General features: G+C 32.1%; 1 protein-coding gene across 1 annotated transcript; it reads right to left on the bottom strand.

The window, feature by feature from the left end:
• LOC132737323 (ATP-binding cassette sub-family C member 2-like) lies at positions 1 to 14,211 on the bottom strand. The gene is made up of 11 exons (XM_060724588.1): positions 14,076 to 14,211; positions 8,822 to 8,998; positions 8,066 to 8,197; positions 7,684 to 7,812; positions 6,709 to 6,828; positions 5,540 to 5,601; positions 5,047 to 5,184; positions 4,473 to 4,642; positions 1,928 to 2,066; positions 326 to 521; positions 1 to 33 (listed from the first exon to the last, which is right to left on the bottom strand). The coding sequence occupies exons 1-11, from the start codon at positions 14,127 to 14,129 to the stop codon at positions 1 to 3; spliced, it is 1,350 nt and encodes a 449-aa protein (XP_060580571.1). The 5' UTR covers positions 14,130 to 14,211.
• Between the last annotated feature and the right edge of the window lie 303 nt (positions 14,212 to 14,514).

Consider the following 14,514-nt stretch of genomic DNA (forward strand, 5'->3'; position numbering starts at 1 on the left):
CTAAGAGTAAAGCTTAGCTAAACTAAGGGCTACCTGCAAATTTATAAAGTCTTGTAAACTTGTACAGTTTTAGCTCATTAAGATTTAAGATTTTTAACTTGAAATTCCCGTCATCTGTTTTTATTTTAAATAAGAGAAGTTACTATGTACTTTTAAATATCATCATCGTATGTCGATAACTCTCTGTTCCATAACATTTCGACAATAATGTTTCTATGAAGACATTTGTCCTCTATTCACTTTTGTTTTAAAACACCTTCACAACCTTTGTAAAAACTCATTTTTTTACTACAGTATAATGTTATAAATAATTAAAGTCGGATACCTTTCGATACACAAGAGCCATCAATGCTGTTTTAACATTAAGTCCAAGCTCTAGCATGTGTGTGAAAGATGTGTGGTGAAAGAACAGGTTGGCAAAGGTGAATATTAGAATAGCCACGCAGCAAAAATATGCTATCCACATCGGAATCGGGAAACCCGTATCAGAATCCCGTTCGTCAATTACTTGAATAAGGTATCTGAAATCACACAAAATTGTGTATTTAAGCTGCACGCCTTCAGATGAGCCAAAATATTTCAAGAAAATTAAAACTGAGAAAAATGTACTAATATTTCAAGAAAGGTAAAAAAATTCATGATCGATGTTGAAAGTTTACATGATTATTTGCAATTTAAGACTGATTTTGCAGTATTTTATCACCATAATTTCTACTGCGTTACTAACGCAGTAAGGGCTTTTTTGCACATTTTGACCTCTTTTTAGTTATTTGCATGGATTGTAGGTGCCAATTGCAATATGCAAGTAACTTCATTTGTTCACCTCACAATATTTTACTGTCAAATACATTATCAAAATTTTCATGAAATTTAACATGAATCTGGAGGCTTGCTGCTTTAAGATTAAGAACACTAATGAGTTGGTATATGGACTGTTTTTCACCGTATAAAGTTTACGTCGAATAAAGTGTACGTGTGAGGTGTATACGGTTTCTAACATACGAGTGAGCTTTATACACATGTTTAAATGTATCATGCTTACGGTAAGCTGTACTTATTTCTGACGTAAATATCTTTCGAGAGCTGTATGTGTTGGATATGTACATACAATCTCAAAATGTTACACACAAATTCCTAGTTAATGACTTACAGTCATCCAAAGATTAACAAGAATAATTACAGGATTCATTTGTTGATCATAATCTAGACTACACTCCTTTTTGCTTCAAATACCTCCTGATGTAGATCTGAATGAGGCAAATCATTCATCAGGAAAATCAACAAACAAAGGATTGATTCTTCAATAATTCTATCAGAGAAGCTGCTTCTAAAAGCACTCGGTGTTGAAGACAAAAGTAACAACAATAATTGCATGACAGATATCGTAACTGCACAGTGTGTAAAATGGAGGCTATTGTGATGAAATGATAGGATAAGGATCAAATTAAATCAAGAACATTGGTTTGTGTATTGATGCTAATCGCAGCAATATTGGTGATATTTCTCATATAAAACCGGCGTCAAAATAAATAAAATAAATAAAAAATAAATGCGTGACGTAACATAATGAAACAACATAATGAAACTTTTAGATTCTGCGTCCATTATAATACACATTTCAGATGGATGTATTACCAGACTTTATAAAATAAGAGTTGAAACACTTAACTTTAGGGCAAACATAACAAAATCCTTTATTTAGATACACATGTTTATATTTCAGGAAATTTTACTAGTCTAAGAGCTGTGGCAGTAAAGAATTATGCTACACATTAATACTAATCAAATATTTATCAGATTAGATGAGTAAGTTACAAACACTTCATAGCAACAAAAGATGTTTACATATATTATTTAAATATAATAACAATGTGTTTTAATCATAAAATATTCTGTAGATGAATAAAATTATGAAGGATTTACTTACTGTAGTACCAACGGAATCATGTACCATGCTATTTGACCTAGTATTAAGAAGGAGACGGCTTCAATCCAGTATTTTAAGAAAACCTTTATCAAAGCTTTGTATAAGTTCGGTTTTAAACAACGCTTGTCCTCGTCATTTCCTTTTAAAAATAGAACGAAGATTTTCATTGGTCTTAGTATACGGTTTGAACTGATTTATTGATAACAATAAATGTCATTGGTAAATGTTTGGGTTTCAAAACATGCAACACATGTGAAAGTAACAACAGCATTGGATCATTGTGCATACAAAATTCAAGATGCAGTAGAGATAGATACTCTTATAATAAAAAACAATGCCAAAATAGACAATGACAAATTTAGAGTTTGGAATTAGATTATGCATATACCACATTCTTTTTTTATACTTGTAACAGTCTTAGTCAGAGACATATAACTGATTGTTCCGTCTCAGTGATTACAAAACTAACGTTAGTTATTCATTTATTGAAATCCATATAGGTATAAGGTACATACATTAAAGCTTTAACTAAAGCTGATTAAAGCAGAATTAACAATAACAAGAGCCGGTTGAACCGGGTGATGCTCCCCGATTAGGTTTTGGACACAGGAAGGTATACCTCTTATTGTGTCAGAGTTATGCCACAGACAAAGTTCAAAGTGTAAAAACAACCCATTATTGTGCACAACACATTGTCCAAATATTGTGATCATTTTTGTGAAATAGTTGTAAAATCCGACTTCAAATAACGAAGTAATGCACCGGACATGAGTTTGCTGCAAGGTCATGACATGACCTTGACCTTCAAGGTAGGGACCCAAATGTTGCATGCGGCAAGTCGATTCAATATGGTGATCATCTCTGTGACCTTCAAGGTGGAGACCCAAATGTTCCGGACCCTGCGTCTCAATATGGTGATCATTTCTGTGAAATATTTTTAAAATCTGACTTCAAATAACAAAGTTATGGACCAGACACGTTTTTGCTACAAGGTCATGCTGTGACCTTGACCTTCAAGGTAGCGACCAAAATGTTGTACACGACACATCGTCTCAATAAGGTGATCATTTTTGTGAAATATTTTTATAATCCGACTTCAAATAATGAAGTTATGGACCGGACACGATTTTGCTGCATGGTCATGCTGTGACCTTGACCTTCAAGGTAGCGACCCAAATGTTGCAAGCGACACATCGTCTCAATATGGTGATCATTTCTATGAAATATTTTTAAAATCCGACCTCAAATAATGAAGTTATGGACCGGACACGATTTTGCTGCAAGGTCATGCTGTGACCTTGACCTTCAAGGTAGCGACCCAAATGTTGCAAGCGACACATCGTCTCAAAATGGTGATCATTTCTGTGAAATATTTTTAAAATCCGAGTTCAAATAATGAAGTTATGGACCGGACTCGATTTTGCTGCAAGGTTATGCTGTGACCTTGAACTTTAAGGCAGCGACCCAAATGTTGCGCGCGCCACATCGTCTCAATATGGTGATCATTTCTGTGAAATATTTTTAAAATCCGACTTCAAATAATGAAGTTATGGACCGGACACGATTTTGCTGCAAGGTCATGCTGTGACCTTGACCTTCAAGGTAGCGACCCAAATGTTGCGCGCGACACATCGTCTCAATATGATGATCATTTCTCTGAAATATTTTTAAAATCCGACTTTAAATAATGAAGTTATGGACAGGACACGATTTTGCTGCAAGGTCATGCTGTGACCTTGACCTTCAAGGTAGCGACCCAAATGTTGCGCGCGACACGTCGTCTCAATATGGTGATCATTTCTGTGATATAGTTTTAAAATCCGACTTCAAATAACAAAGTTACGGGCCGGACACGAATTCGGGACGTACGTACGTACGGACTGACGGACTGACGGACGGACAGACAACCCGACGACTATATGCTCCCCCGAAATGTTTCGGGAAGCATAAAAACAGTCAAACAGACGTAAGACCTCTTAACCTATGAATAATATTTTCAAATACGGATATCTCTGAATAAACTGTAAACCACTTGATCTAGCGAAAGGACATACTTCGGTATATATTTTGGACATGTTCAGAAAAAAAAAACACAAAATATACGAGCTCATACATGCAAACATACTAGAGGAAACATAGTAAGAGAATAGATTGACCAGGCATCAGTATTTTTACACGTATCCAGGGTTAAAATACGAAGATAGAGCTAACCAGGGAGCTGTATGACATATTCGGTGTGTAATGGTTGCCAACGGCTAAAAATTTTAAGGTAAAGTTTCGTTTAGAGAATAACGATAGACACGGACACGTTCACATAAACGCATAGAATGAAGCTTTATTCGGTGTTGACTATTTACAGTCTTATATGTAAACGTGTACAATAGGATCATCTTTGGCGTTTGGATGTAAAGGTTATTATAAGCTGTATTTTTTTCAGGGGATTTATTATAATATTTTATGAGATATCTACAGTGTGTAACAAACCTCCGGAGCCCTTTATCTTCGAACCTTTCCTCCTTGTAATTTTTAGAAAAAAAAATCTTACTTCTCTTTCTTTGTTTTGTTTTCTTTGAGAAACTGTTTGAAAGTAGTGGGGTATCTTCTGATGTCAACCAACTTTCCATGTACATTCTATGAAGAACGTTTCCGTCGCCTCCATCCAGTAGCCCATATCCATTTCTATGACGATATTTACCCCTTTTAGCAGTAAGCAGTCTGTTAAATATAATCAAGCAATACATAATCAAGTTATGTATAGTTCCCTGTATATATATATAAACACATTCAACTTTGCTTATGTGTCTATAAATGCGTGGTTTGCTTTGCGCGGCATTGATACTTTAACAAATCCGATATCATCTGCAGTGATAAATGTAGTAAGATGAAGAACTGATGTGATTTAGAAACAGTAAAGTGCACATTTATTTCTAACCTTGCCGTTCTTTGTATTGAAAATGCCCATTACATATTATAGAGTTATAATTGGAATTATAAACTGAGTGGCCAATAGATAAGTAATAAGAAACAATCTGAGCGGATGTTCAAGCTAGCTAAGCATAGGTCTCTGTCAACAGCTCATGTCGCAGAGAGTTTAAAAGCCGTACTTTCTATGAACTGACCTTTTTGTTTCACAGTGATTAACTTCCTCATTCCAAGCCCTTTCAAGCTGAGGTGCCACTCTTTCGTTTTTAAGTCTTGACGGAAGGGCCCAGAATTTCTTCACGTCAAAAGTACCCGCATATATTTTCTTAATGGTTCTGAAATATGCATAGGCACTGTCTCGAAAAGTTCTTGTGAGTACATCAAATTCATTTACGGTATAACTGTTGCAATATCGTGATCTTAATACAATTGGTAGTTCATCTTTTGTTTGATTGGAATGAATAACAATTGTATTTTGAATATAACGCAAGTGACCTACAAATATCCTTTTTGTTTGAAATAACACATTCCCTACACAAATCTTTTACGTTAACAAGTCTCCGAATCGGCAATACAATAACAATATGAATTATTTATTGACTTAAATTGCAAAAATTAATAAATTATACAAAAGATTGATATAGTATAATAGTATCCCATACGCAACTCTTAAAAACGAATGATACTCACGGTGAAAACCAGCTATAAGTCATGTGACTAACAAATGGCACATCTTCTTCAGGACAGGATTTCTAAGAAATTGAAAGCAAAATATCAAAATAAAATTAATAAAGAATTTCGTGTTTTACATTGAATTAAAGCTCCTTCCATACATGGCATTGCTTAGTTTTTCGAGCGCATGACACTTTACATGGCGCCGTCACAGCGATTGAATCTTTACAACGCAGCTTCCATGGTGTTCTTATGGCGTTAACGTTAGCAATTGTCTGCGTTCATACGGTGACTCTTACTCATTTTCATGTGATTGTAAGAATTATTTTAAGTCCCGTTCAACTTTACCGCGTTTCAACTGCATTGACACTGCATTGTTTAATTCTTTAGTGCTCCGAGAGATAGTTAGAATTTTAACATAATCGTGTATATGGATACTTCAAGGCGTCACCACCTCAATCAAGAGGTTTGTTGTGGTGCTTGCGTGACTTTCTCTTCCGTTTACGGTGTTTCAATGCTTATTTGTACGGCGTATCGTTACTCGTAAGTTGTAAATATGTATATCCAAAATATGTATAATATATATATATGTCCAGCCATGGTCGAAAGCAAATCCTTCTACAAATATTCGACCTCCTCCGTCGACGTCAGAGTTGACATGCACAACGATATCTGAGTAGTTCTGTACCTGCTGCACCTGCAATGGCAAGAAGTCGTTTCTTGCCCTTTACCATTCATGGTGAATGCATGGTGTTTTGCTACATAACTCAATCATTTATACTTTTGTGTATGTTTTGTCCTAACAACGCAGATGAACGCAATCAAATAGGATTTGGAGAGCTATGTTTACCGTGACAGCTTCGTACAATCGCTGTAAGGGCATATAAAGTCATGATAATGATGTCATTTTGTGCCGCTTCGCGTCCGTATGGCAATCCAGCGATTGTTTTGAATACTGCAATTACTCGGCACACGGCGCTCAGCTCGGCATTTTGAATTTTCTTAGACGCTATGAGAACGCTGTATCAAATTGAAATATGATGCTTTCATGATAAATGAGGATAAAAATAGTTTTTTTATGAATTATTTTATGAATTTTTATGAATATGTTTACAAATTTGTATTTTGTGAAACAAAAGCTTGCTAAGTATAAGGATAAGATCTAACGGAGGAAAGAAAAAACACACCTTATCTGTACCTTGCTGCGTTCGCTTGTTTTTCTCTGCATAACAATGTAGGACTAGTTGAACAATTATTAGAAGGAAATAAGTGTAATGTTCCAGGGCTAGCAGGCAGAAGAAATATTTCTGAATTAAACAGACAATTAAGCATGTTAATATAATATGTATAGAAATAATTAATGCGTGTTTTAAATTCAATAAAGTTTGTGTATAAATATTTAGCAATAGCATAAGGGAAATTTTCTAGATATTTTATAATGTTTGCACTGAATTTTGCGTTTACAAATTAAAGGTTTATTCAACAGCAGATTTCTTCACTGCTAAAAAGCAACTGTTTTTATATTCTTTTTAATTAAAACCTATACATATATGTTCAAGTTTTAAAGCTCATGTAAATTGTTCCTCGGGGATTTGTGTTTGTGGGTTTCGGTTTGGAATTTGAACGCACTTCAACCGAAGATGTAAGTCGGACATAAGGAAAGAACTTGTAACTGGCTTAGTGCATTAACTGATGGCACTTAAGAGTTTTTATACTCTAGCCGTATAAAAAAAACAGTGAACTTTTTTGTTAAAGCGCGGTATCAACGATAACACAGAACGCAGTCAGAAAAAAGGCACTTCCCTCGTTATTTGTTGATTCAAATTACATTCAAGTAAGAAAATCTATAAATTTGAAGCTAACTGTATGTATTCCAAATCATAACAGGATCTTCAAAGTTTTAGGTACCTTTTAAATTGCCCCTGTTATACATCTATAGTATCTTTAAAACGTTTACGTAACGAATACCGCCTATATGACTGAAATACTATTGGGAAAAGGCGTAAAATGAAACAAACAAACAAACAAATAAACAAACAAACAAACTAAATGAGTATTGCAATTGTAAGATATATGGATTGTTTATTTCGGATGTACGTCAGAAAACTTATAAGTGTCTTACAAAAATAGGAAATACAATATTTCTATTAAAGAATCGCTACCTGTTTATATATATTTGTATAGATGGCTGGTATCTCAGACATCACAAGTAATGCCCAGAATGTAAACGGTATTGCCGATGTTTTAATACCCTTGTACCGCTGATACTGTTGTAGCATAATGGTTAATATCTAAAATGAATGAGTGGAAATAAAAAAAAATATTGCAGAAATAAATAAATAAATAAATAAACAAATAATTAATTAATTAATTAATTATTTAATTAATTGATTAATTAATTAATTAGTTAATTAATTAATTAATTAATATAGGTTTACATGTATTAATTAATTCGGTAATTAAATAAAAAGGAAAATTAGATAATCAATAAAAACAACATAGATAATAAATAAAATATAAAAGATTGATTAGATAAATTCTTACAAAACTGGCAATCTTGATAAGACAAGATGTCTCCATTGCCGGTGTGATCGTCATTTCGACACATTTTCCACCTGAAACATGCACCTCACGAAGTTGTAACCCTATCATTACTGCTGCCAGGGCTGAAAATATCTGAAAGAACAGCATTTTATATATGATTTAAAGTTTTTTTAAAATGATAGCAAACTGCCACTAGCATTACGTATATTAATCATTATACACTTCATACTTGACTGTCCTTTTGTTTGTCTGTTTCTATCCCCTACATTTCACCATTTAGTTTGAACATACCTTAAAATCATTAAGAAAAAGTATCGGAGGTTTTGCTATGCTATATATCACTTATGGTGCCATGTGTATTTTTCTTTCCTTTAAAGAATAGTATGGTGTATAACTTTACTGTGATACTTTTTTCTTAATAATTGACTACATAATATTGCCTTATATTTTGATTGAGCAAAATATCTTTGTGCCCGGTTTGTTTTATACTTATCTCCAGAGAAGGATTCAAGATTACAATAAAAAAAGTTTTCTAAGCTTGAGCTCAGATCTCAGGTATTTAAATGGTCAGAAACAAGCACAAAATTTTTATTGACCAAAAGTTATCTTGAGCGAAGAAATTATTTGTTGTTACAGTAATCTTTAGATAAGAAATATATGAACTTTGTCGTTCTCAACAACTTTGTCACTAAGACAGACAAGGTCAAGGTCTCTTATTAACGCCATCATTGGAGGTACAACTTGTCGTATACTTACCGCTTTCGCTAAGTTTAGTTTTGCAAATGGAAGCGGTTGCAAAGCTCTGCTTAAGGATATTCGGAGAACAAACAAAGGTGCTGCAATCCAAATAAAAGCACATGGTATCCAAACAAGTACTGTGTTCATGAAACATAATGAAAACTCTGGCTCTGCTTGGAAAAACTTTGTACCATTCTGTAAAAAAAAAACAGATATGTATTCAACATTAATTTATTGATTGCACCATGTAATTGTTTATTCTAAAAGTATTCCAGTATAATAATGATAAAAGTATATGTTATTGATGATGTTATGATGATGTAAAAAGTACATTGAAAATAAAGGTTATATGAACAATGACTTCGTAATTTCATACGCAATTAATACCTATTTATTTTGACGCACAAGAATATACTGTTATGGTTAAAACAGTTAAATGGTTAGTAATTAATGAAAAATAATCTCTTATTGAAAATAGATAATAGATAAAAGAATTTGTAATCGATGTAAAATTGTAACTGGAATTGTTCTTTTCATCCGCACAGTCTGATCAGGATCCTGCTGTTCGCTTACAAACCCTAAAGCAATTAGAGAAACTGATAGCGAACAGCATGTATCCTGATCAGACAGCGCGGATGTAAACGACAGTTTTCAGACAAAACATTAAAAGTACAATTATATTATATTTTATGTTTACATGACATTTTCATAAAAGTACAGTGTGCATAAATATATTTTCAGTGTATTTTGCATTTCCATTCATAAGAAAACTATGCTTTGATCTATTGTACCTGAGAACTACTTGTCTATGCTCTTTTTTCATTTCTTTCAATGAAATTCGGTAACCGTAACATGTTTGCATTAATCATTGCACCGCTAAAAGTCTTAGTTGCGAAAATGCACTATGAAACCTAGATTAATGTGAATCTATGAAACTTTGTAGGATATGAACTGCCTCGTTTCTTTTCCATGGTTGAATATTCTTAATAAAGTTTATAAAGTTAAATTCGATGATTTTGTTAATAAAAAATGAAAAACAGTAAAATAATGTTTTTTTTAATATTAGTGATCCTTTCCAATTGAATGCCTATGTCATTTAATATTGTGTGTATACAGAATAAAATGTTTTGGAACCAAATACTCTAATACCGCTTCTGTCCATGGAAGTTTGGCGATGATTTTACGCATATTCAACTCGCTTTTCATGAAAACAAATTTCTTCCATTTTAACTATTCTTTAATCATTTTTCATCTCAAAATCTACTCACAAGCAACACCTATATTGCTTAATCTACTCGTTTAACATTTAATAATTTGTATTAAAGTGTTTAACTGAAAGAAAGCAGTTTAATAAATATTGTATAGTATTAGGTCTTAATAAATCGATAGATTACATGAATATCAGAGATAATTGAAAAACTGAGTGGTAATCAATACTCTCACAAAACAACTAAAACTCAGCACCCGGTATGCGCGTATTAGTTCCGTATTGTAATGTCAGCGGACAAAATACGCTGTAACATTACTTCAGAATAGTATAAAGTTAACGAAATGTCGCACATCCGTTTTTTTGGTTTGAAAAAATCATTGACGCTTCATGATTTTACATTCATCTGAATGAAGTTGTATACGTTGCAATAGTGGTATAATAAAAATCAGTTTCTACTTAAAGGTTATAAGTCCTGAATATGAATGTAAAAAAAGAAGAAAAAACTAAAACTAAAACACTATAGAAGTTTTTATTTTTACTTGACCTTTCCATAAAACATCTTTCGCTAATCTTTTAAAAGAAACTGCTTCATGAAAATTGATCTTAAATGAAGTTGGAAGTTCACTCAATTACCTTAGCATCAATAAAAAATCATATTGGCAAGGCATTGCCCTTGAATCACATACCTCGTATTTTCGAGTTCACCAGCCGATAAACATAACCCTGACATAGATACCGTAATATTATTGAGTTTATACAAAGAATAAATTGGTAAAAGATTGATATAAACCAACGTCATCAACAGTGCATTGCACGTGCAAAATCTAAGATGTCTTAACATTTGTTTTTTCAAAAGGCAAAATCAAAACGAATTGCTCAAGGAAGAAAGACTTCAAAAATAAATAAATAAATAGATAATTAAAAATAAATAAAATTACAAGCATGAAGTGGATTAAATTCTTTTTTCTAAAGCATACAAGCAACGACCACACACCAATGACCGATTAAATCATGAATGTTGATTGTTTAGCTCTTGCTTATTGTACAAAGATCTTTGTTGGTTTACGAAATACTTTAACCCAATTGATTGCAGAGTTGTTTTTTTAGATTAAATGTTATTGACAAAGCTGAGGACATATCTAGAATGTATGAAGTCTGTGTACTCAGTGTATTACCAGGGTGCAGTTGATGAATTTGTAAAACCACCCGAACTTGACTGTTTTTTTAAAACATCTTAATGTTTATAGAAGGTGACTGAGTAAGAAATCTTATGTTTTGCATGTTTAAATGTACCCATTTATTCACTCCCACATTCATAATTATTAACTTACAATATCAATACATCGTGACTTTTAACAAAATAATAAATCGGCGATTTGGCTCTCTTTCAAGCTGAAAGTACCAAAATAAACTGAAATTGAGTTGATATATCTGCAATCTGGCTTCATCATTAAAGGTATTTAAGTTTACCATGAATGAGAAAATAATGCAAATTATGTTTAAATCTTGTTTGATTTACATTTTTTTTGAAGTTATAAATTTGCTCTCTGAGCCCCCAATTTGAAAACAAAAATAAACAAATAAATAAATAACACTTACTTAATATCACAAACTTAAGATTTTTTTTTAATTGCCTTTTTCCTTTTTCAAAGAAGTTTGTGTTTAGAAAGTTATCGAATTGTAAGTCATCACAAAGGTAAGTAAACATGAAGTCTTCTCAATTAAAATTAGTGAAATTGTAACACTTATTTAACTGATGATGGTTATGATAGTTATGATGATTTTCAATTGCTTTTCTATTTCATTGATAATAATCTTACAATAAGCAAAATATTTTCTTTTTGTTTTGTTTTGTCCATTGGTGAAAGCTTTTCTTTAGTTAAAAGTGTTTTAGAATAGACGAGTTGTTTGATAGAATTTTATAATATCGCTTTTTTCAATCGCATTTTTCTTATATTTTAAACAGAGAATAAAATTTGATCTGAAAAAAGCTTTTAAAGTTAGAAAAATAAGTTTGCAGAATGTGTCCTTCCAACAGAATTCATTTTATCAATTTTATTCTGAAAAGTTTAGTAAAGTCTTCTATACAGTAATAATAAATTGATCTGAACTTTTCTCTAATGCTAAAACTATGGTTATATGAAGTGAAATAAATGCACGTTAGATTTTATGATATCCAAAGCAAGCGAGTTTAATTAACATTTTGTTAATTCACCCGGCAACAGAAAATATACATAGCAGTATCGGATGCATGTCGGCGTTTAAACAGATATTAAAACCTATGTCTCAAACTTTATTAAACATTTCAAATTTAAATTGAGAATTTTATTTTGATTTATTCATGATAATTATAAATGTATCAAATTAATAAAGAAATATACATATCTTTAAAGGTATAGCATATCGAAAATATGTAATCATCACTGTCACAAATAAACAGAGGATATTTGTTTGTTTGAGTGTAAGATGAAATAATTTTATTTCATTGAGTAGGCTTTAAAAAAAGTATTCTCACGAGTGCCTACGCCACTCGTGAGAATACTGTTTTTAACTTTCACTACATAAAATAAAATTATATCTTATACAACAAACAAATTTTCTTTTTATTTTATGTTTAAAAACAACTTAAAATGAATTTCAATAATATTACGTAAATATTACAATGTGCTTTCCCCATTGAGAGCCTCATTTAGTTGAAATTTCTCATTAAATACTAGAAGTCTTGGGCTGAAAAATGAATTCGACAATCAACGTTAAAAGACGGTGATATTATTCATTTAATTAAGAAAATATGAATGATCGCTTGTTTTAATAATAAAAACAAACCATTAATATTCTAGTAGGAGAAAAAAGTCCAACCATCCATCCATATTTCTTTTACTTACTGCGAATTTATATTAGAACTGTTTTTGTTACATGTAAATGACAGCGATCGCCATTTTTAAAAGTTTTGTATTTCACGGGCGAAAAATAATTGTGATTGTGTTTGATTCAGAGGGATATCATTTGGATTTGTTAGTCTTACACCTTTTTAAAAGAAAGGAAGCTTATTTGAGGAATGTAACAGACAAAAAATAAGTGTTGACAGATGTGAAGACATTCAAAAAGCGGCTAGGAAAATGGAAACTTCGAATTGTCAAAGGCTGCCTTTCGAACGCTGGGTTGTTTACTTATTCTTCAGACTGATGGCTGGCATTGTTTTTAAAGTTTTCATAAAGTATACGGCGGTTTTGCTCGTAGGATACTTAAAAATTGCCCAATTGTCATCAAGAGCAGTTTTGCATGTGGAAGGAATGTATTTTTCAGACTGTAAAAATAATAAAAAATAGAGAAGATATTTGATGATTGAAATTTGAATTAATAGAAGAAAATTTTCTTCTTTTAATTACTTTTGACATTTAAGTTATTTATAATCTTCAGCTTTGCTTTTCTTTCAACAGCCTGACATTGTCAGAATCATCAGCAAAAATAAAATTGATGTACCACTTGGGGAAAATCTTATAAAATATGGTTTCGTCATTGAAAAATGTGAAATTATATTTTGATAATTCTCACTGTGAAATATCAAATATAATTTTCACGGATAAATATGCAATCCAATGAAAAGCATAGAATAAATAGAGGATATAAGTTTGTTTCTTAGGAACGGTGGAATAAACGAAAAAAGAGGGTATAATTTATGATAATCTCCCTAGCAAGTCACTTTGATCAGAAATACTGAATTGCAAATCTTTTGGTATAATTTTTTTCTAATTTCAGCTTAAATAAATTACAATAAAACTTAGACTATTAATGAGATGACTACAAAATATTAAAGGGAACGGTAAAATTTTGTATCCCATAGGTAAATTACATATTTCACCGAAGAACCACAATGTTTCTTGAATCCATCTTAAAAGTAACTTGTAACTAATAAAAATATTGACGGACAATACATGCTATTTGACCATAACTTTGTTAATTGTTTACTAACCGATGCTTCTACGCGAAATAAAACATCTTGTTTATCGTGATCCGATCCTTAATTGTTCACTACATTATAAAAAATTAAAAACAACGTACCCAAAATGTTTCCCCGCCACAGAACTTATGAAAGATATCCAAATCTGTATCCATGCCCCTCTCTTGATCAAACAGGAATGTTTCTAATAAGTCGTCTGCTAGCCTTTGTAATCATCGAATTAACGCTCCGATGAAGCCTCAGACGACAAGTTATGTAACCACATTTTAAACGGTGCGGTGCGTAGCATTCACATCTATTAAGATTTTAATGGCACATCCTCATTGAATGACAAAAACTTACAACTCAAATATAAACTTTACTTACTGCGTGCAGTAACAATACGGGTAATGCGTATTTGGGGACCCTGTCCACGAAGAACTTCGGGAACAGGAATTTGGGAAGTATGCCAGCTGGAGAAACCCAGAAATCAATATCCAGGAATACCGAACGGTGCAGAAACCCTGGAATATAAATCCCGGCATTGGTATATACATGTAG

This window comes from Ruditapes philippinarum, unplaced genomic scaffold (genome assembly GCF_026571515.1).
Source record: "Ruditapes philippinarum isolate M1 unplaced genomic scaffold, ASM2657151v2 ctg1672_1_1_1_1, whole genome shotgun sequence".
Taxonomy (NCBI): domain Eukaryota; kingdom Metazoa; phylum Mollusca; class Bivalvia; order Venerida; family Veneridae; genus Ruditapes; species Ruditapes philippinarum.